Source organism: Choloepus didactylus, chromosome 1 (genome assembly GCF_015220235.1).
Source record: "Choloepus didactylus isolate mChoDid1 chromosome 1, mChoDid1.pri, whole genome shotgun sequence".
NCBI classification, from domain to species: Eukaryota; Metazoa; Chordata; class Mammalia; order Pilosa; family Megalonychidae; genus Choloepus; species Choloepus didactylus.
This window is the reverse complement of record NC_051307.1, coordinates 63,140,977-63,163,311: the sequence shown is the minus strand read 5'-3', so window position 1 is coordinate 63,163,311 and position 22,335 is coordinate 63,140,977. Positions and strand designations below refer to the sequence as shown.

General features: G+C 38.1%; 2 protein-coding genes across 5 annotated transcripts in view; one reads left to right on the top strand and one right to left on the bottom strand.

Moving 5' to 3' along the window:
* The window catches only part of FILIP1L (filamin A interacting protein 1 like), a 124,306-nt gene extending 111,729 nt beyond the window's left edge, over positions 1 to 12,577 (top strand). The window contains exon 5 of the mRNA XM_037834401.1: positions 8,400 to 12,577. Coding sequence (XP_037690329.1) covers positions 8,400 to 8,591 — 192 coding nt within the window. The 3' untranslated portion in view covers positions 8,592 to 12,577. The remainder of the gene's footprint in view (positions 1 to 8,399) is intronic.
* CMSS1 (cms1 ribosomal small subunit homolog) overlaps positions 1 to 15,737 on the bottom strand; it is a 416,700-nt gene extending 400,963 nt beyond the window's left edge. For 2 of the 4 annotated variants that reach the window (XM_037834420.1, XM_037834428.1), the window contains exon 1: positions 15,547 to 15,737. In XM_037834420.1, the coding sequence (XP_037690348.1) occupies positions 15,547 to 15,610 (64 nt within the window). In that variant the 5' untranslated portion in view covers positions 15,611 to 15,737. The remainder of the gene's footprint in view (positions 1 to 15,546) is intronic. The other 2 variants (XM_037834436.1, XM_037834439.1) reach the window with 2 other exon arrangements.
* Between the last annotated feature and the right edge of the window lie 6,598 nt (positions 15,738 to 22,335).

Genomic DNA, 22,335 nt, shown 5'->3' with positions numbered 1-22,335 from the left:
GGGCTGTTCTCAGAGCTAGTTACACTCTTATCAGTTAGTAAGATCAGATGGCCTTGTGCAGGGGAAGTAGGCACAGGGTACAGCCTAACAAAACTCACTAACAGGCTCTGGGAAATGGATGTAGAAGCATATATGATGTGAAAAGAAAAGAGTGGCGGGTAAGGGGGACATAAATTTTCTCCCTGGGCTCCCTCAATAATTTATCTCTGTTTCTCAAAGCAAATCTCCAAATTTTCAACTTTGAACCAGTTCCACATGGAAAGGCCTATCATACTTCAATCTTCGCATGTGCCATACTCCAACACACTGTCTCTCTTGAACTGCTCTTTGGTGATGGTCCACAATCTTCCCCATCACCCAGCTCAACATCTGGGAGTCATTCTCCACTTCTCCGCTCATCCCCCAGATCCAGACAGGCTGCCCATTTCTTTCTCTGCTTCTTCCTTTCTATTTTGTGCTGTGATTCCGCAAGTCCAGACCTTAGTACAGATGGTGCTGTAAAGTTGTTAATCTACTTATATTTAATCCCTCACCTCTTTAATCCACCCTTCACCCTGTTGATAGTGATCTTCCTATATCACAGTTCTGATCACGGCAATCCTCCAACTACCCCCACACACACCCCCCCCCCCCCAAAAAAAAAAAAATCACTGTTTTATCATTACTTAGAGCCCAAAGTTCAAACCTCCTACCATGGCCACCATCTCTTGCCTCATCCCCCTTTAAAACACAACACACTACTGACAATCCTCCCCTATACCATCAGGCCTTCTTCCTCTGTTCCTAGCCTAGAATGCTTTTCTCCATTTTCCCTCATATTGAAATCCTACTCATCCCTCAAGAGCCACTTCCTCTGGAAAGCCCTTCTTATTTTTCAGTCTTACTTGGGGTTTCCAAAACACTTCGTTTGTACCTCTATTATAGCACTTCATTCTGCCTTGTGTTATAATTTCTGTTTTGCCTCCTATATTATAATCTCTTGAGGGCAAGAATCAGCTATCACTTACGTTTCTCAAACCATCATCAAAATCATCCAGGACTTCACGGATTTCCACACCCCCAGACCTATTAAATACAATGCAGAAAATCTGCATTTTAACAAGCTCCCTTTCTTAAGCATGTAAATCTTAAAAACCACGGACCTGCGTTACTCAGGACTTAAGGGTTGCTTGCACTAGATGCCCAAAAAAGGCTCACACGGCTATGGGCTCATTCTGTGGACAGAGCAACCATGCATTCTTGTTCTTTTCACAGACTATCAGGACCAAAGGACTTTACAGGTTATTTGGTAGAACTGCTTCACTTTTTTTTTAAATAGACTCTACTTTTTAGAGCAGTTTTAGGTTTACAGAAAAATAGTGCAGCAAGTACCAAGTTCCCATATACCTCTCCCCTCCATACAGTTTCTTCTATTATTAACATTTTGCATTAGTGTGGTACATTTGTTACAATTGATGAACCAATATTATATATTATTATTATTATATATTATTAACTAAAGTAATAGTATACATTGGGTTCACCCTGTGTTATACAATTATACAGATTTTGAAAAATGTGTAATACCATGTTTCAGCATTACAGTATACTATAGTATAGTTTCACTGTCCAAAAAATGCCCTGTGCTCCACCTATGCATCCCTTCCCCTTTCCCCTGGCAACCACTGATCTGTTTTACTATCTCTCTAGTTTTGCCATTTCCAGAATGTCATATAGTTGGAATCATACAGTATGTGACTGTTTCAGACTAGCTTCTTTCACTTACCAATATGCATTTGAGGCTCCTCCATGTCCTTTCATAGCTTGATATCTCATTTCTTTTTATCATGGAATAATACTCCATTGTATGGATGTACCACAGTTTGTTTACCCATACACTTAGTGAAGGACTTCTTGGTTGCTTTTGATTTGGGGCAATTATGAATAAAGCTACTATAAATACTTCGGATAAGTTTTCAACTCATTTGAGTAAATACCTAGAAGCATGACTGTTGGATTGTATGGTAAACCTATGTTTAGCTTTGTAATAAACTCCCAACTCTCTTCCAAAGTGGCTGTACCATTTTGTATTCCCTCCAGCAATGAATGAGCTTTCCTGTTGCTCCACATCCTTCTCAGCATTTAGTGTTGTCAGTAGTTTGGATTTGGGCCATTCTAGTAAGTATGTAGTGGTACCTCATTGTTAATTTAATTTGCAATTCCCTAATGACTTATGATGGTGAGCATATTTTCATATGCTTATTTGCCCTCTGTATATCTTCTTTGGTAAGGTGTTTGTTCAGATCTTTTGCCCATTTTGTTAACTGGGTTATTTGTTTGCTTATTACTGAGTTTTAAGAGTTCTTTGTATGTTTTGGGTATAAGTCCTTTATCAGATATGTGTTTTGCAGAAATGTTTAATTTTAATGAAGTCCAACTTATCAATTTTTTCTTTCATGTATTGTGCTCTTGGTGTTGTACCTAAAAAGTTGTTGCCAAGTCCAAGTTTTTTCTCCTATATAACGTTATCTTCTAGAAGTTATATAGTTTTGAGTTTTACATTTATGTTTATAATCCATTTTGAGTTAGTTTTTGTGACAGGTGTAACTGTGTCTAGATTCATTTTTTTTTTTGCATGTCTGGTTGTTCCAGCACCATTTGTTGAAAAGACTATCCTTTCTCCACTTAATTGCCTTTGCTTCTTTGTCAAAGATCAGTTAACTAGATTTGTAACTGCTTCTTTTTTCAAATAATTAAGATATGAAAGGACAGGAAATAGAAAATAATGTTTTCAGGTGAACTCTATAAAGACTCACTACCATCAGACCAAGTAGGATACAGACAGGAAAGGATGTGTGAATGGTCCTTTTCTGGGCCAGAGGTGGTAGAAACAGCCCAGGAATTGGCATGCTTTTACAGCTGCCCCAATTTCTACACTGAGGAACATCTCCAATAGTTAATTGGAAGAGGGAGAGCAAGGGATAAAGCAGGAAAACAAGAAAGGAAAAACAATCAAAGAAGTTATGACCATGATCAAGAAACAGGCATCTTAAGAACATACATAAGGACGAAGACCGTAACAGCAACAACAGTAACAATTAACATTTATGAGGCACTTTGGATATGCCAAGGACTTTCCTACACAGTATCTCTACACTCATAAGAAACCTTGCATACTAGTAGGCATTTTAATCCCCACATGAGGATGTCAAATGAGGAAAACTGTTTGCATGGGCTACATGGCTTGCCTAAGGACGCACAACTAGTTAGCACCAGAACTAGAATGAAGATCCAAGTTTATTTGGCTACAAAGCCTGTGCTCTAGCCATTTAACTAAGTCTGTTGTAAGATGTGAACCAGAGAAAGATTAAAAAAAAAAAATTAAATAGACACAAATGAAGGAATGAGAAAGAAAAAAGGGGGGGAAGGGGAAGTAGTACCAAAAGAGAACAACAAAAAAGTGAGTTAAAGAATAATTTGATAGACGAATTAAAAAAAGGGGGATAAACAACAAAAATGACTGCTCATGGTTACTATATTTTGTTTTAACATAATATTTCTACATATGATTATATGTGTCTGGGCACAAATGGAAGCATCTGGGCTAGGAAGGATTTTGAAAACAATATTTAAATGTTTATTCTTGGATTGCCCCCACTGTCTATGATGTAATTACCATAGAAAGTGAAATTGGCAAGTGACTGAGTACAACTGTAAAACCATGTTCCATTATAAAATAAAGGGACCAATTCACTCTAACCTTCACCTCAGCAACTGGACAACTCTTTAATATAAATCATTAGCACTAGAACCAAATATTCTCTCACAGGAAGTGAATGAGTTAATCGAACTATAGCGTTTCCTTTTGAAGGCCTTTGCCATATAAAACTGTAAGACCTTTAGTGATGATGTTTTATTATATAATGGGGAAGTTGTGCGAAAACCAAGAGAAAAAGCCAAAAAGCATATGAAACTTTGGGCCGTCTGCTACATCCATTATGTTTCCATTTCTTTCCAAATTAGCAGTGATTTCACAAATATAAAAGACAAAAGAAAAGAAGGCAATAATCTTTTAAAGGTATTTTTCTCCAGTTCAGCATTTCCTCCTTTTCATCATCATATTCATCATTACTCATGCACTTTCCCACTAAACACTGAGAGAAAAACAAAATCGGATAACACAGGGCCTTGACCAATTGTTCCACAGCTGAATCCCAGAGAGAGTGAGGCAGTCCTAAATCCGCCCCCTCCACTCCATCCCAATTACCACAAATTAAAATGACCTGAGTCTGGCTCCTCTCCACCTCTAGAGCTAAAGGTGTGAGAGGGTCTCTGCAGTCCATGAAGTCAGGAACAATCCCAAGGGAACACTGTTTCCTTACACAACATGTTGCCAATAAATCTCCAAAAAGTTCAAAGAACTTACAAAATTTTCATTTACAAAAAAGGAAACATCCTCTCTCCAGCTGTCTAACTAGGATCTGATAGTTTCTCAATAAATGCTGATTTTGTTCTGGTATATTTTCAGATGTTTGTCCCTCATGATAATGTGAAAGATGCAGGGTCAACTAGAAACTGAGCCATAGAACTAACACTTCAAATAAAACAAACTATTTTCACTTTTTTGTATCTCTTTTGTCACTAAGGCTCACTGCCATCTAATGACAAATTGCTAGGTTTCTTTTTAGAATCTATGAAGTAAATAAGCCATAAAGTACTTTTAGAATTTAATGAATGCATTCCATAAACATAGCCTTTTTCTTTCTACTGCACCATAGATAGAACCAATGCCTCTGCCTCCTTGAATATGGCAGACAGTTGTAAATCCATTTCAAATCCCAATCTCCATGTTGAACTGAGATTTTTTTTTAAAACCTCATTTTTAAAAAAAAGTCTTTTCCTTCTATGAATGAACTTTCCAACTTGCTTAATCTCTTCCAAGATATCTGCTCTCTGATGAAATGCAGGAGCCTCTAACTCTTGAGTAGAGCATTCAACTGTGTGGTCTTAAAAGAGCCATACGCATGGATTCCTCTTGCAATATACACTCCAAATTTGGATAAGTTTCTTGGAGCTATTTGGCATAATGTTCTCTCAAAATGAGCCAAGAGATGACACATTTGAAAGCTCCATACCTCATTAACTGAAACATGTCCAAGTATAAAATTCATACAAGAAAAATACATGGCATCATTTTTTCAAGATTTGGGAATGACATCTGGGGTGTCCTAATAAAATAACCAGCCTTTGCTGCCATCTAGCGGTAAAAATTCTGTAGTAAAATTCAGAGTTCTTTAGAAAATACAAAAAACTTGCAGCATCAACAGAGATTCAGTGGAAACCCAAAAACTTTTAGGCAACTGGCCCTACTAATGACCACCATCCCAAGCCATCTTGTCTTTGCCAACACATATCAGTGTTGCTTAAAAGAAACAAGTCCTACCAATACTATGTTCCATGCCAAATGATGTATAGGACAGATTTTGAGCCATCTGTGGAGCTCATTAAAAATTCACATGCCCATACCCTACTCGTAGGCAATCAGAATCAGAAGATTCTGGGATGGAACATGAGCATCTGTACTGTTTTAAAAGTCTGATAGGAATGAGCATCATTCTGGGTAACAGATGGGCCATGAAGCCGTAGCGTCTCACAGCCCTGGCTGAACTACCTACATCCAGAGATGCCAGAGTTCCAGATGAAAGAAAATCTAAATCTTCCATCTAAAGCTTTGGATGGATGTAGTCTGATGAAGGTGGTCTGATGTGGACCATCTGCATCAGAATGAATCACTCTAAGAGTCTGTTAAAAATGTGGATTCCTGAGTATCTCCACAAACAAATGAATTACAATTTCTAGGGGTAAGACCCAGAAATCTGCAATTTAAATAGAATCCTGACATAGTTTTTTACATACTAAATCAGAGAACCAGTCCAAATCCTGACAAATTCAAATCACAGAAGCCTATCTTGGGAAGGTTATCATTCACACTATGATCACAGTATCAGCAGACTTGAATGAGTCCATTACTGATTTCAACTGCAGATGCTACCGTTCATGGTTTGGACAATGTGGTAGATGTTCAGAGAAATGTCCTATCTCTAAGTTGTTTCCTTCATTTTTTCCCTCTTAATATAATTTATTATTGCTTTTTCTAACTGTATATTTATTTAGTATAGAAAATACAGAAAATGTAAGAAAAAATAAAAAGCATCTATAACCCCACTACCAGAGTTAACCTCTGATAGCACTGGCATATTTTCTTCTCGTATCTTCTCCTCTGAAGAGAAGATACGTACATATTTAGAGCGTGTATATAGTTTTTAATACTGCTTTTAACATTTCTAAATAGACATTTTCCTGTCACTGTAAAAGCATTATTATTTAAAGATAGCATATTTTCACATGGCTGTACTGTAACTCAATTAACCCATCCTTAACCCATCCCTGGTTGTTGGACTTAATTTTAACTTATTTGGAAATAATTTCATACTTACAGTAAAGTTGCAAAAATAACAGAAAACCCATACAGAGAACTCCAGTATATCCCCCATCCAGATACCCAGATTCATCAACTTTCAATATTTTGCCACCCGTCCACCCATCCATCCATCCATCCATCTGGCTATCTATTTTCTAAACATCTGAGAGTAGGCTGTAAATGTCATACTCCTTGAACACTTCATATTTTCATGTTCATTTCCTGAGAATATGATTGTTAGACTTTTAAACTCATTATAAATAATGCTAAAACATATGCCTACATCTCTGATTATTTGCCTATATCTCTGATTATTTCTTAGAAAAGATTCCTAGCAATAGAATGGTAGTCACAGAGTGTGAGTTTAAGGTTCCTCATACCAAATTGCTCCCATAATCCTCATTGAGGCTGCCTATCTCAAGAAACCTTTACTGGCACTGATTGATACAAACAAAAAACCTTTGCCTATTTGAGAGGTTCAAATGTCAAGGCAGCACTTTAGCACTGAAGATGACACTATGAGGTCAAAGTGAGAAGTAGGAGCACAATTTAGATAAGTAGGATACTGATTATCAAAATATCAACATCTCATTTGCAGTGTTCAGGATTAAGTACAAAAAAGATGTCAGTAAGAATACTCAAGTCCAAACATTCTTCTAGCACCTAGGCATAGAGAAGGTTGACTAAAACCAACAGAAAAGATATGCTACATAGAGTTTATCCTTAATTGAAGGACTGATATTTTTAGCCAAGTTTGTGTAGTGATTATTTGAAAATCATATTTAGGTGGCTATATAAATTTGGGGGCATTTTAAATAAGTGAATACATACATAAAGAGATAAAGGGACTGAACTGAACTTCATCAGTACAATAAAAATGTGGAAACAGAATTTCTAAAGAATGGAAAACAATATAGGATGGGGTCCCATAAAAACAGTACTAGAAATCTATGATTCAAACCACGATGCATTTTTGAAGATTTATATTAATGAGCTCATAACAAGGAAAGAAAGATGCAGCCAAGGGTGGGGGAGAGAATAAACACTGTATTAAATGGGAGAACTATAATTAGCTGAGAACTCCCTTCCCATCTCATTGCCATCAAATATTCTTATAAAAGAATTTTTTTTTCCTTAACAAATAAAAATAAGAGCATATGTCTAAGCAAATATGAATTCAATCAAGCCTTTACTGTTTCATACTTCACTAATCCAATCCCTCAGTCCAGGTCATTTAAGCATATGTTAATCAATGAACAAACACTTGTTCAATATTTGTTTATTAAAACAACCCCTCAACCCACATCTCCACCACTACCCTCTCTGATGTCCCTCAGAAAAATATACTGTCTATAGGATTAGGTACAATTTCTACTATTTGGCCTCAGTCTATGTTCCCTTCCCACCTCTTAAATACAACCTATTTTGAAGTCACTCCATTTCTCAACTGTGTCTGATAACTTTCCTACCTCAGGTTACTGCCAAAAGTATTCCTTTACCCTGAAATGCCCTCTCTTGTTAAAATTCTAAAAGTCTTTGAAGGTTCAACTCAAACACTACCTTTTTCATGAAACTTTCTTAGTTCTTTCAGTTGGAATTAACGTCTAATCCTTTGGCAATGCCATGACTATTTGTCGAGATTAATTTGGGACACTAGTCTTCACCTCAAAGCAAGAAACATATCCTATTCATCCCTGCGTCTCCCACTGTCTACTACCAAGGGCCTTGTACACAGCACAACCACATGTTGGTAGAATTACTCTGATGAAACGTTTTAGTTTAACCTGATTATGGCTTACAATCTTTAATCAGATGTGGCCCTCAAACCTAGTGCTTTTAAAGAAGCCAAATCTTCCAAGCTAACTTCATGTCCTGAACAATGTCAGCTTCTCCATCAACTGTACCATTAACTGCCTTGTGTTCTTCTGTTTACTTCAAGATCAAGGAGGTATGCAAGCCAAGAATCCCAACACGGATCCCTAAACCAAAATCTACAACCACCACTAAGCTTTCCACTAAGGCTCCCCCAGGGCCTATAGAAAAGCCTACTCACCATGCTGGCTGTGGGAAGCTACATATCATAAGGACGGTCACCTCCAACACTTTACTCCATATGGGAGGGAAAAGGTAAGTCATACCAATGTACCATCTGGATACATTCATCTACAGAAATATCTGGAAGGCTGAAATTACCACTATGGAAGGCCAAAGAGGAAGGGCCATCCCTCCAGGAGATGGTAAAGCAGCAAACTGACAGAGTGGAATACCCGGTGAAGATCATCCTATAAGGGCAGTCTGTCTACAATTATCATACCTATATATATGTATACTCACACACACATGCACACACACATTTACAAGCACACATACAACCCACGTACACACAATTCCTCATCCTACTTGTAATCCAGTCCAAAGTAAATCCTTAGACTATCTATCACCAGTTTTAGATAGGATTAAATTCACTACAACAGTTCAAGACTTTTCTGGTGAAAAGAGCTAGAAGTAATCTTTCATTCCACAAAACTTTATTGACTAATCATGTTTTGCCAAGAAAATGTGCTAGCGAGAATTGCTATTTTAAGAAAGATTATTTCCATCAAAATGCCAGGACAATTAGAATCATCCTTTAAGGTCTAAAACTATGATTTCTCTATGACCAGGAGACAAAAGTGATAATTCTTAGTTAAAAGGAGAAAAGAAACAACAAAAATGAGTAATGGCTAAACATATCCTTTGTCTGGGCTACTTGATAATCGCTGGTGTAGTATAAACCCTTGACTGGGGCACTTAGCATCATTTTTCTAGTAGGTTGCCCCTCCTATATATACGACGCTGTGGAACCATGGAATCATATTGCTAGGCTTGTAGGGGAAACCATTTTAAGTTGGCATTGTTGCTTTCTATAGCAATCTAGCCATTTGAGAGTCAAAGTTTGCTAATATTTTCAGATCTTGCAGAGAGATAGAATGGCTGAGTGTTAAAAAAAGGCAAAAAACAAAATAAAATGGACAAAGTTTCATAATCTCATAGAAAATTCTTTAATCACATCTCTTCCCTGAATATAAAAAATCAGTCAATTCAACAAAAGCTTGGGATCAGGAGACTCAAATTCCAATATCAGCTTTTCACTGATGTGATATTAAGCTTAATATTCATCAGTCTAAGCCATGAGTTTCTCATATGTAAAATAGGAGAGATGAAAATTCTTCAGGCCCCTTCCAGTTTTAATACCCCATTAGTATGTCCCACTACCCCTGGGATGAAGCCAGCAGAACGGGAGAAAAGAGCTGCCTGCCATTCCCAGCACTCACCAGCCAAGCCCATGTCAGAGCAATGATACCACTGTACAAATACCACCAGGCCCACTCCACTTTAATGGAGGAAGAGAAGGGGCTGGAGGTGTTGGGTTATGCAAGCCAAAGAGAAAGAGATGATGTGCAGGAGACCCAGCAGGCAAGTGGCAGAAGGATAAGGTGGGGAGGTCAGGTGAATTAAAAGCCTAAAATGGGAAAGCCCAAGTTACAGTAAGAGAAAGCGAAAGGGCGTAGACTACAAAAGAAGGTGATAGAACTCTGACATCAAAATAATACAACAGACGATTCAGAGGGAAGTGCAGGACAGTAACGTGTGGACAATACTACGGGAAAACAAGTGTGGAGGGCTTAGCACTGGGCCTGAAATAAAGCAGGTAATAAATCAATCTTGAGTGGACAGAGGATATGTGAATGAGGGACAGGGGACAGAAGGATCATTCAGTCAAAACGTAAGTGTGAAAATGTGTTAAGATATGGCAATGGTGTATGACAGAGGTTACGAAAAGCAATTAAGCTGGGTGACATTCAACACTGGTAATTCTGCTAATGGAAAGAAAAAAACAATGGAATCCCTACAGTGAAAATCGAACAGATCGAAAAGGAGCATTATATCAACCATGAGATATCACGAAAAACAAACATCAGCAATACTCCCAGAAAAACAAAATTCTCTGGGAAAGTTTTAGCTTGAAGAGGAGCACAAAATATGTTGTCTGTGGGAGATGTCAAAACTCTTTTCTCCTGACATAGTCTGAAGACTCCCTAAAGCATGTTTTCATGCCAAGGTGGCCTAAGTTCAAGAGTAAGCAAGAAATGAGACAAGATACTGTGCAAAGCACTTTTAAAAAGGCTAGGAAAATATCAACTCTTCTAAGGCAACCAGCAGAAACCTATCTTTACGTTTAAATGGTAATACAGTAACAGTCTTTAAAATAACAAAAGGTTTGCCAAACAAAAAATATGCTCATTTCAAGAAATATATAATACAATAAAAATGCAAATACAACTAAGAACTGGGAGTACTATTTGGAGTTCAAAAAAATGGTATTTGACCTATAACACCACTGAAATATACAGAATCCTGCTTCCTGAACCATCTGTCAGCACAAATGTGGCCCCCTTGAAGAACAATGAAATAAAAGAAGCTGTCCTAATAATGGTAGTGACTTTATCTAGTTAATTGAATTTTTAAAAATAAGCAAATAAAAATCCAAGTAAATGAATACAAATCCAATTTCTAACAAAAAACTTTAAAACCTGATTATTTTATGCTGGACTCTTTCCCCAGCCCTGTATTTATTTAACTTCAATGATTTCTGAAGTAATTTCTCTGTAACATTTTGAAACAAAGTATATAATGTTAACAGGAAAGTGAATGAACTAATGTATGACTGGTAATTATGAAATGAATAATGGAGTAACTGACGTAAAACACAACTATCTCTGAAGTATGTTTCGAATTTCTTCTTCTCGAAAGATGTGATATTCAATCCAGGGTATGATTCTGAGTCTGGGGCAGGGATCTGCAAACTACAGCCCACAGGCCAAATTCAGCCCACTGTCTATTTTTATATGGCCTAAGAGCTAAGATTAAATAGTTGGGGAAAAAGATCAAAAGAAGAAACTATTTTGTGACATGTGAATAATACATGAAATTCAAATTTCACTGTCCACAAATAAAGTTTTATTGGAACACAGCCATGCTCACTTACTTATTTACTGTCTATAACTGCTTTCACACTACAACAGCAGAGTTAACTAGCTGCAAAAGAGACCCTCAAAGGCTAAAATATTTAGTATCTGGCATTTTACAGTAAAAATTTGTCAACCTCTGGTTTAGTGGGAACTAGACGAACAAGGAACTCAGTTACAAGAACTTAAAAAGCAATTAAACAACTAATCTTTTAAAGAGATTTTAAAATTTGAAATGAAAATGAAAGTTGATGAAAAGGGGAAAATTATATTTCAAGCTGTTTGTGATATATTTAGTAAAATATATAATTCTATGAATACATATAAGTGTTCAACTAAGGAACATCATATAAGAACAGTTCAAAGGATTTTTGCCACTAAATAATATAATGTATTATTGTTTAAGCTGAGGGGAGGGAAATGGAAGTATTTCTAGGCCTTCTAAATACCTGAGTGGTATTTTTCAAGAGATTTGGAGACATTTAATAAAATTATAACAGGATCTTTTTAGGTGATTTGAAAGACTGTAAATTTGTATCTTTAAACTTTCATAACTGTTGTCAAGAACCACTCGTTTAATCATTTGCAAGAATAATGGAAATTGTATACAGTAAAGCAAAACCAGCCCATGATGTTTATCTATGTGTCCATTTGTTACAGTCAAGTACAGTACAATGACTAATAAATGTAGCTTGTTCTCCTCTCTTTCCTTTTCTCCCCTTTTTAAATTCATCCTGTCCCTGCTTTTTGCCTTTGAACATCTGTCTTAAAAATAAAATTTGCATTTTGATTGACCCAAACACCTTTGTTTTAATGTATAAGTGTATAATGTATAAATATTAACATATAAATCTTATAATGTAATTATTTTCCCTCTAATTTCTTTACAGTGCCTAAAACAAGGCCAAGTATAAGAACTCAATAAATGATTTTAAAAATGACATGCCCTGAAGTTGATCCAATATTGTGTGTTATAAGCATCTACCGTAAAACTTCCAAGTCTGAATTTTATATGCAGAAGCAATGCTTTACAAGATCTATTTTGCATGGCTGCCTATTCATAAAATTAATACTGTAAAGGCCTACCTTTGATGTGAGAAAAGGAAAAATCAACAAACCTGAGTTTTCAGGTCTAAAGGAAAGATCCAGGGTATCCCCCCATTTAATCATTTCCAGAAGGAATTCAGTATAGCAAAAGGAATTTAATTTGAAGGAGATACACAACATGATAGTGTATATATATATAGTATACATTTATAAAGATGGAAATTAGAAGCCCTGTTTGGAGCTTACTGCAATGGTTAAGGCAAAAGAGGATGACAGTGTGTACTTGGATGAAGATAACAAAGGAGAAGAACGGAAAGAAAGATTCAGGATATGTTTTGGAGGTAGAGATAACAAGACATGACAGATTAGATATATGGGGTAAAGGAAATAAATAAATGAATAAATCATGATGATACTAGACCTCTGTGAAATTGGGTTTAATTTTCTGAGATGGGGAAGTCTGGAAAAAATGCAGGTTTGGGAAATAATTCAATAGTTGGATCTTGGCCATGTTACATGAGATACTTTATTAAATAACTAAGTAAACACATCAAGAAAGCAGCCAGGTATGCGAGTCTTGAGCTCCAGGATCAGGTCTGAGTTGTTGGCAAAATGATGTTTCTCAAAGCCCAATAGCACAAGCTGCTTATTTTAAGCCCCAAGTAACCAATGTTCCTTGGAAGAGTAAAGTTAGCAAGACTGTAACAGGTCATTTTATATGTCAACTTGGCTAGGCTTTATTGTCCAGCTATTTGGTCAAACATTAGCCCAGAAGTTTTTGTGAAGGCATTTTGTAGATGTGACTAGCATCTACAATCAGCTGACTTTAAATAAAGGAGATTACTGTCAATAATGTTGGTGGGCCTCAGCCAATCAGTTGAAGGACTTAAGTGCAAAAACTGAGGTTTCCCGGAGAGAAATTCTGCCTCAAGACTACTACATCAACTCTTGTCTGAGTCTCCAGCCTGCCAGCCTCTCCCACAGATTTTGGACTTGTCAGCTCCCACAACTTCATGAACCAATTCCTTAAAATAAATCTCTAACAGAATCCTGTTGGGTTCTGTTTCTCTGGAGAATCCTGATGAATACAGAGATAAAAAAGGTTTTAACAGACCCAATTTGATAACAAAAAGGTTTATAAACCATTAGCCCTTTCAACTGAGAAAAGAATGTTATTTTAGAGATGATATTTTTACCATTGATAATAAGAATACTTATTAGATATGTAAGCGCACAGATTCTGGTTTCAGATTGCCTGCATATAAATCCCAGCTCCCCCACATACCAATGGAATAACTTTGGGCACAACAACTTAACCTCTCAATTTCTCAATTTTCTTACCTATAAAATGGGGACAACAGTAACTATCTCATGGTGTTCTTATATGGATTAAATGAACAAGTATATGTAAAGCTATCAAAAAACTGGCACATGGTAAGCACTAGACAAATGGAAAGTAGTATTATTATCTGCAGTCTTCCAGCAGTGCACATAGGAGACTTCATACTTCAGTTCTCTAGTTGGACACTGGTAAAAGATGACATCAAAGATTCAGAATGAGTTGGCTAGGGAAGTATATTTAAAAAAACACAAAAAAGTGGGCCCTCAGAGTTTTGCAGATTGCTAAAAACATCCTCTTAAAAGTAAACCATCTGGTGTCAGTTATTTCCAAATCTGTATCTCCAGTACTAACTCGACCCTGGAGTTCTAGACTTACATACTCAGCTGCCTACTGGACATTCTACTTGCAACTTAATAGGCATATCATTGGAATAAAAAAGGAAGGTAACTGGTGTTCTCTTCAGTGAGTGAATGATCAAGTGAGCATCTCCAACTACACTATGTTTTGGCTCTGCTCCACAAGTCACCCATACTCTTACAGACATTTTCTCAGGTTACAGATTCACATTGAGATGTGCCCAGTTTGGGTCAACTTAAATAAAATCTCAGGCATTGTAACAGCTCACTTTAGCAGCAATATTTTGAAATCATGATTCTACCACATGTATTATTGACTACAAGTCATTTCAAATAGTTTAAGGTAGCAAGGCATGAGTAAAGAAGTGAAAGGAAATGTAATGAAATATTAGATGCCATTAGACAACTCCTGAGTTCCACAAACTGAGGCAGACTGGGGTGCACACTCCTTAGCACAAGTGACTTTCAGCTGTCTTATCCTGGGCTACGACTGCAATCACTTCCAGTGATGTCACTAATAGGCTGAACAGACATCCCATGTGGACCATGACATTCCCAACAAAATTATAACAGTTCAGTCTTCTACTCTCAAAAGTGTCTAGATTGGATGAGAAATTATATGTCTACCTATGTATATGAGCGCCAACAGCTCTGTGGCATCCAGCATTCATTCATTCATTCATTCAGCTAACATCTACCAAACACCAACTAAGTGCCAGGTCCCATGTTAGGCTCCAGCACAATGCAAGATTCTAGTACAAAAATAACAGGTCTTGAAGAGCCATATGATGTATGCAAAGGGGTCATGTGTAGATCAAGAACTTCTGAGTCACTGAGTTATCTATCACATCTATGGAAGACATGAAAACAGCAAAACATAGTACATCTCCTTTGAAAGAAAGTAAGTAAGTAGATAGAAACATTAAAAGGTGTTATATACAGTGTACAGCCAACAAATATTTGTTGAATAAGAGTGCTGGAGTCACGATTTGAACTGAAGCGGTCTGACCCTTGTCCAGGTGTTACCCTTAACCACTACGCAATACTGCCTCCCTTCACGACAACCGTCTTTTCCATTCTCAAGAAAGAAAGAACAAAAACAGAGCTTGAGAAAAGATCCTTCCTGACAGACGGGCAGATCCAAGTTAATGTCACACTTGTCTGTTTCACGTGTTTCTCCCACCACTTTCCCCGAGATGCTAGCGCGTGTCCACGGCTGAGCGCACTACCGCAGGACAGAAGACAGTGAGTGATTGTCCAGAGCTACCCCGGGCCCGAGACGCCCGGCAGAGCACGGTGGGCCCCGTGAGAGCGCGGGCAGACAGTGGGTACCTGGACTGCTAGCTCCTCCTGACGGCTGGTTTTTCCACCACTCGTCTCCGAGATCGTCTGCCATCTCCGCTTCAAACGCGCTGTGGGCTGACACCAGGAGAAAGAAGAACGCGGCAGGGACCTAGGCTGACTTGGAGCTCAGCTGCCGGTGTTGTCACACGAAGAGTTCCCAGTAGACGCCCGCCGTCGCCGCCCCGTGGCGATGACGTCACTCCTCTGCTCCGCCTCCCCGGTGGCCCAGGCCAGGCACGCGGCAGTTTCCACAAGAGCGCCGATAGGCAGGGTTAGTTTATAAACTCAATATAAATCCCCCAGAAGCACGAAGACAAGAAGAATCGTAAACGAAAAAGATTGTCATCTTTTTTTATGTTCTTTCAAAATTTATTAAATTTTATGTTTGCTGAAAAATACTGTCGAAAGTGGGAGACACTATACTAAGACACTTTTGCTCTGTTCAGTTTCAAAGAACTGCACCGCGGGAGAAGACCCGAACACGTGGGAGTGTTTTTGCTGATGTCAGTGTTTGGGCGTCTGTGTGCTTGTAAGGTTGGCGCTTAGGAAACGTGCACACGGGTGCGTGACCATTAATGTCGGGCCTTTGTTGTAGATGTTGGCACTGCTCTGTTTATACGATATAGCAAAGAAAATGTTTCCTCGCCCAGAAAGTCTCCCCCACGTTGAGAAGGGCTGCGAGGCCCCTCCCCCAGGCCTCCGGTTGTAGTTTTTCCCTGGTTTTGTAGAACGAGGGAAGAGGGGGGCTAAATGCTGCCTGACTAGAGGTAAGAGCCTAACATGAAGTAGCAGAAATGGTCAAGAAAACCGACTGGGCGCCGAGTGCTGAGGCCAGCTGGAAAGTACTCATGGACGCTTTTTCAGGATGGTAAAAATGTACACAGAAGTGAAAATTATACAAGATGTATTGAATGCATGCAGTGTGCAAGATACTATGCTTGGGATGGTGATTTAAAGATAAGTAGGGTATGATTCCACCTTCCAGATGCCGCCAACTATTAGGGGAGATAACAACTAGTAAGAATAAAGGTCTAGACTCCTTGTAGGATACATCCTGGGAAATAGCAAGGATGAGAATCTTCACCTGAAGAGGATTGAATGGGCCATTTGTGGAAAATTTCCCAAGACCTACCCAGCTAATAGAAGACTTATACATGTATTGCTGATTAGAATTCATCAGTAACACCCTAAAAGGTCAGACATTAAGTAAAATGTGGCAAATGTAAAATAATCTGTAATCATCAATAATAATGTGCCTTTCATAAGGAAACGTAGATGACAGAAGATTTTGATGGTTGATAGATTTTGAAAGGAAAGTTAGGTAACAAATAGCAGTGTTTGGAAAAGGAAGTGCCATGACCAGTAAACATATGAAAAGATGCCGGGCTTCATTATTAATCTGGGAAATACGAAAAGACCCCAATGAAATGCTGTTTCACAGAGTAAATTGACAAAATACCAAATTCTGGAGAGTATGTGCGTCATTGGGCATTCTTACACATTTCTGGTGTAAGTGTAAATTCTTATAATCACTTGGAAAAATAATTTGACTCAATTATGTAAAGATGAACTTTCACACGCTTTGTAATCCAGCAGTTCCACTCCTAAATAATATACTTGGGAATCTCTTGCAGTGTATACCAGGGAACTAAAAAAGAATATTCACAGCAGCACTGTTAATGATAGCAGGACACTGGAAGCAGCCCAGATGCCCTTTTATAGAAAAATGGATAACTAAATTGTAGCATCGTCAGACAATTAACAGGAGGAAATGAATGAACACATACAATATGTATGTATCTTGGAAACATACTGAGTTTAAAAAGCCAAGTACCATTTTATGAAACTCAAGTACAAGGAATGCTAAAAAAAAGTATTCTTTAGGTAAAAAAATATGTATGTGATTTTATGATAGAATAATAAACACAAAATTCATGATATGGATTGGTGAAGAAGGGATCGTCAGGGAGATGCAATTAAAAAGGAGAGCAAGGGTAAATTTAAGTGACTGGCAAATGTCCAGTTCTAGGGTAGGGTGGAGAGTTCACAAATGTGCATTATATTGTTATGCTTTGTAACCTATAGGTATGTTACATATGTATTTTTTAAAACAGTTTTATTCACACACCATACAATCCATCCAAAGTGTATAATCAATGGCTCTTAATATAATCACATAGTTGTGCATTCATCACCATAATCAATTTGAAAACATTCTCATTGCCCCAAAAAAGAAAAAATCCCATACCCCTTAAACTCCTCTAATATTGACAGTTAACATTGGTGAAGTACCTTTGTTACAAATGATGAAAGAATATTACGATATTACTGTTAACTGTAGTCCATAGTTTGCATTAGTTGTATTTTTCCCAAATACCACTCTGTTATAACACCTTGTAATAGTGATGTAAATTTGTTCAAGTTCATGGAAGAACATTCTTATATTTTTACAATTAACCACAACAGGGTTCACTGTTACACAGTCCCATGTTTTACCCTCTAGCTTGTCTTCTAGTGACATACACAACCCTAAACTTCCCCTTTCAACCATAATCACACCTGTAATTCAGCAGTGTTAATTACAGTAATGTGCTACCATCACCTCTATTCATTTCCAAACATTTACAATCAACCTTATTAGAAATTCTGTACAAATTAAGCATCAACTCCCATTCTCTACCCTCATTCAATCTCCTGGTAAGAGTTTGCACGTTATAATTAGTTCAGATTAGTGAGACCATACAATATTTGTCCTTTTATATCTGGCTTATTTCACTCGACATAATAATGTCTTCCAGGTCCATCCATGTTGTTGCATGCATCAAGACTTCATTGCTTCTTACAGCTGAAAAATATTCCACCATATATATCTACCACATTTTGTTTATCTGTTCATCAGCTGATAGATACTTGGGCTGTTTCCATCTTTTGGTAATTGTGAATAATGCCAGTATGAATATCAGTGTGCAAATGTCTGTTCTGGTCCCTGCTTTCAGTTCTTCTGAGTGTATACCTAGAAGCGGGATTGCTGGATCATATGGCAATTCTATACTTAGCTTCCTGAGAAGCCGCCAAACTGCTTCCACAGCAGCTGCACCATTCTACATTCCCACCAGCAGTAAGTATATGACTCATTTTTTGAAGTGAATAATATCAGAGAATTACCCAAAACAAATCACAATTTCAGGGAATTCAAAAATGGAATGCTAAAGATATCTTAGAGAACATTATCCATTGTCCTGGAAGAATCAAATGATTCAATCTTGGAGGTAAATTAAAAAGTTACTTTCCCAGGTCTGTTGCTAATAGAAGGATCAAGAAGGTATGTAAAAACATCATAAAAGGAAAACTATTCCATGGCAACCAACCCTTCCTCAATAACAAAACAATATCATAAGACTGTAAGAGGAAGATATCTGATGTTTCATGCTTTTGAGGCAGTCTTCCAACTGCAGGGCCTAGGATGGTGCCCTTTTGGTATTAAGCTTCTTGTTCTTTATCAGTGCTTTGCTTTGCTGCAAGGTGAGATCAGACTAAAGGAGGGCACAGAATCAGATTTGTCACTGGCTCTAAACGATGGTCCTTAATATTTTTGAAGGATCGTGTTCTCCTGATGAACGCTATGCCTCTTTCTCCCTGGTGAGACACGGTGACAGTGGCTTCACCTCGGGGTCTCCACACAGCAACAACCTCGGGCAAGCAGAACCTCACTTGGGGTATAAATCCGTCTCTCTTCCCCACAGCACAACACCGTGGCTGGAGGGACTTCCACTAAGCCCCGCATCACTTCTGCTACATGCAGGGAGAAGGGATATCTACATATATTTCTGTAGTGTCAAATAATATTTATACATTTTTAAAATAAGGAAAAAGTCCACTTACACACAAAAAAGTAATTTCCCAAGTCAGCTTTCCTTCTGGCAACAGATTTCAAGAAACAACTAGTGAGTCTGTATCCATTCCCTCTTGCTGTAAAGAATATTTAAGAATATTTAAATATTTAAGAATATTTAAGAATATTATGAGGGTTCATAGGAGAAAGAATTCACTTCCCAGTGGGGTGAACTGGAAAGCCTTCATAAAAGAGGTAGTACTTGAACTTGACCTTGTCAAATGGATATCAGTAGGCAAAACTGATATGGTGAATAACAGTTTCCCAGGCAGAAAGACTGGCAGGCTGTTTAATCTTGCTACATCTCACTTTGCTCATCTGTAAAAAAAAAAAAGGGAATAAATTGGATGACTCTTGGAGTCCCTTCCAACTCCATGCTTGAAACTTAAGTATCAGACCAAGAATTCTGGATATTACTGTTAATTAATGATAAAGAACACCTTTATTTTAAGAAGTATTATTTAAGGAAAGTTAAATTGGTGTTACTGTTCAGAATAGATAAAGGATTTGAGCAGAGCTTCCCACCTGGCTTGAGTATGTCAAGATGCTGATCTCATCAGCCTTTGGGGCAGGTACTGCCCCAGGGCCAGTCACTCAGATGAGAGCAACCTCATCTCCTCACTTCCTTGTGTTGTATAAATATCACCATTTTATATGGGTGCCAGGATATGAAAAGGTTAGGAAAAACTGAATTGGAGGGAGAAAATGTTTGAAGGCGGTTTCATGAAGACCCATCATACAATGAAAAGGGCTTAATTAGGGTAGAAGTTCTTAGTCTGAGATCCAGGAACTCAGGTCATAAATGTACTTCATAATGTCCATCCCCTGATAATATATTCAAATTTTTGCATCATCTGGATATGGATAATAATGACAGCAATAACAGCAGCACATTCCAGGGACCTCTCTGTATCTTAGTTCATCTAATCATCGTAATTACTCTATGAGAGACTGTGCTGGATGTCTTTCATTTGCCACTCACTACTTTTCTATGCCCTAGGAGGCTAACATAAATGTCCCTTGAGCTCTGATTTCAGACTTGGATTGAGCAAATTAGAGGCATCAATAAGAAATCAAAAAATGAGAGAAAACTGAGATCCTGCCAAGTCTCCTTTTCAAGGTTAGGACAAAGGTGAGGCGAGCAGGGTCCTGCGAGTGAATGTCTTCTTAAATTTTATGCCCTGGGCTCCTGCTTGCCTCACCCTAATCTTGGCCCTCTTTGGGGATTGAATCAACTCCCCCACAAAGACATGGTCAATTCCCAACCCCTAGTCCTGTGAGTGTGAGCTCATTTGTAAGTAGGATCCTTGAAAATCCTGTTTGGATGAGGCCAAGTTAAATCATGGTGCCCTTTAATCCAATATGGCTGAAGTCGTCATAAGCAAAGGAAATTGGGACACAGTTAGTGGAAAGCAGAGGAGGAAACACAAGGAGACAGATTGCTATGTGACAGAGAATTGCCAGGAAGCCATTATCAGAAAGTTACAGACTGGGAGAAAGCATGACCTAGTAATACCTTGATGTTTTACTTTTTGCCTTCAAAACTGTGAAACAATAAATTCCTGTTGTTTAAACGAACCAGTTTGTGGTATTTGTCATAGCAGCCCTGGAAAACCAAAGACAGTGTTTGGTACTGGGAAGTGGGGGTTGCTATAACAAATACCTAAACATGTGGAAATAGCTTTGATAGAATTTTGAGGGGTTTGATAGGAAAAGGCTAGATTGTGTTAAAGAGACTGTAGGTAGAAATGTGGACATTAAAAGTGCTTCCAGTAAGGCCTTAGAAGGAAATAAAGAATATGTTATTGGGAACTGGAGGAAAAATGATTCTTATTATTGAGTGACAGAGAAGAACATGCAACATCACAAATTGTGTCTGATGTTGGATGGAAAGCAAAATTTGTAAGTGATGAACCTGGATATTTTAGCTGAGGATATTTGCAAGCAAAACCTGAAAGACACAGCCTGCTTCTCCTTTCTGCTTATAGCAAAATGAGAGAGGAAAGGGATAAATTGAGGACTGCATTGCTTAGCAAAAAGGAATAAGCACTTAATGATTTGGAAAATTATCAGCATATCCAAATAGTGTGCTCTGAGACTAGCATCAGAAGCAGTTCTAATAGCACCCTCATTGAGATTCCAGGAGTGACTTGTCAGAGAATGAGACTCCATGCATGGGTGTGGCTGGCCAGCTGTTTGCTAAGCAAATTAGGTGTATGACTTAGGAGTCTAGTCAACCGTCTCAGAGAAAGTCAGGATTGAAGATTGGAAGTCAGGATTGGAGATAATTGTATCCAGGAAGGATCTCTGGAAGATCCTTTGGCCTGATGGCTTGGACCACCCTTGAATTGCATGGAAACTGTCAAGTTTTTTTTTTTTTTTTTTTTTTTTTTATATATAATTTTGTATGAGCAGAAGTACTCCAGCCAGGACTGAAATAAAGGATAAATGACTTCAAGGACAGAACCATGGAAGTGGAAGTTTAGACCAAAGAGATATTCTCAGGCCAAAAAGAGTTGCTTCTTCCCTGGCCTTTGGAGGGGACTTCTACTCTACTGTTTGGAAGAGGCAGGCCTTCCACCCTAACATTCAGAGAGAGTGTGGCCACCACCTGGGTGCTGAGAGAGGCTGAGGCCTATGCCCCTGTTTAGGGAGAGCATGGTTGCTACCCTGCTGCTAGGCTGCTGCTCTAACAGGCTGGGAGGGCAAAGTATCAATCCACAGATGACACTCAGAGTTTGTTTTAGACTTGCTTGGAACCTGTGGCCCCTTTTTCACTCCCAATTTTTTCCTTCTGAAATGGGAATGTCTATCTTATACCTGTTCCACCATTGTATTTTGGAAGCAGATAATTTGTTTTCTAGGTTTCACAGGCCCACAGTTTG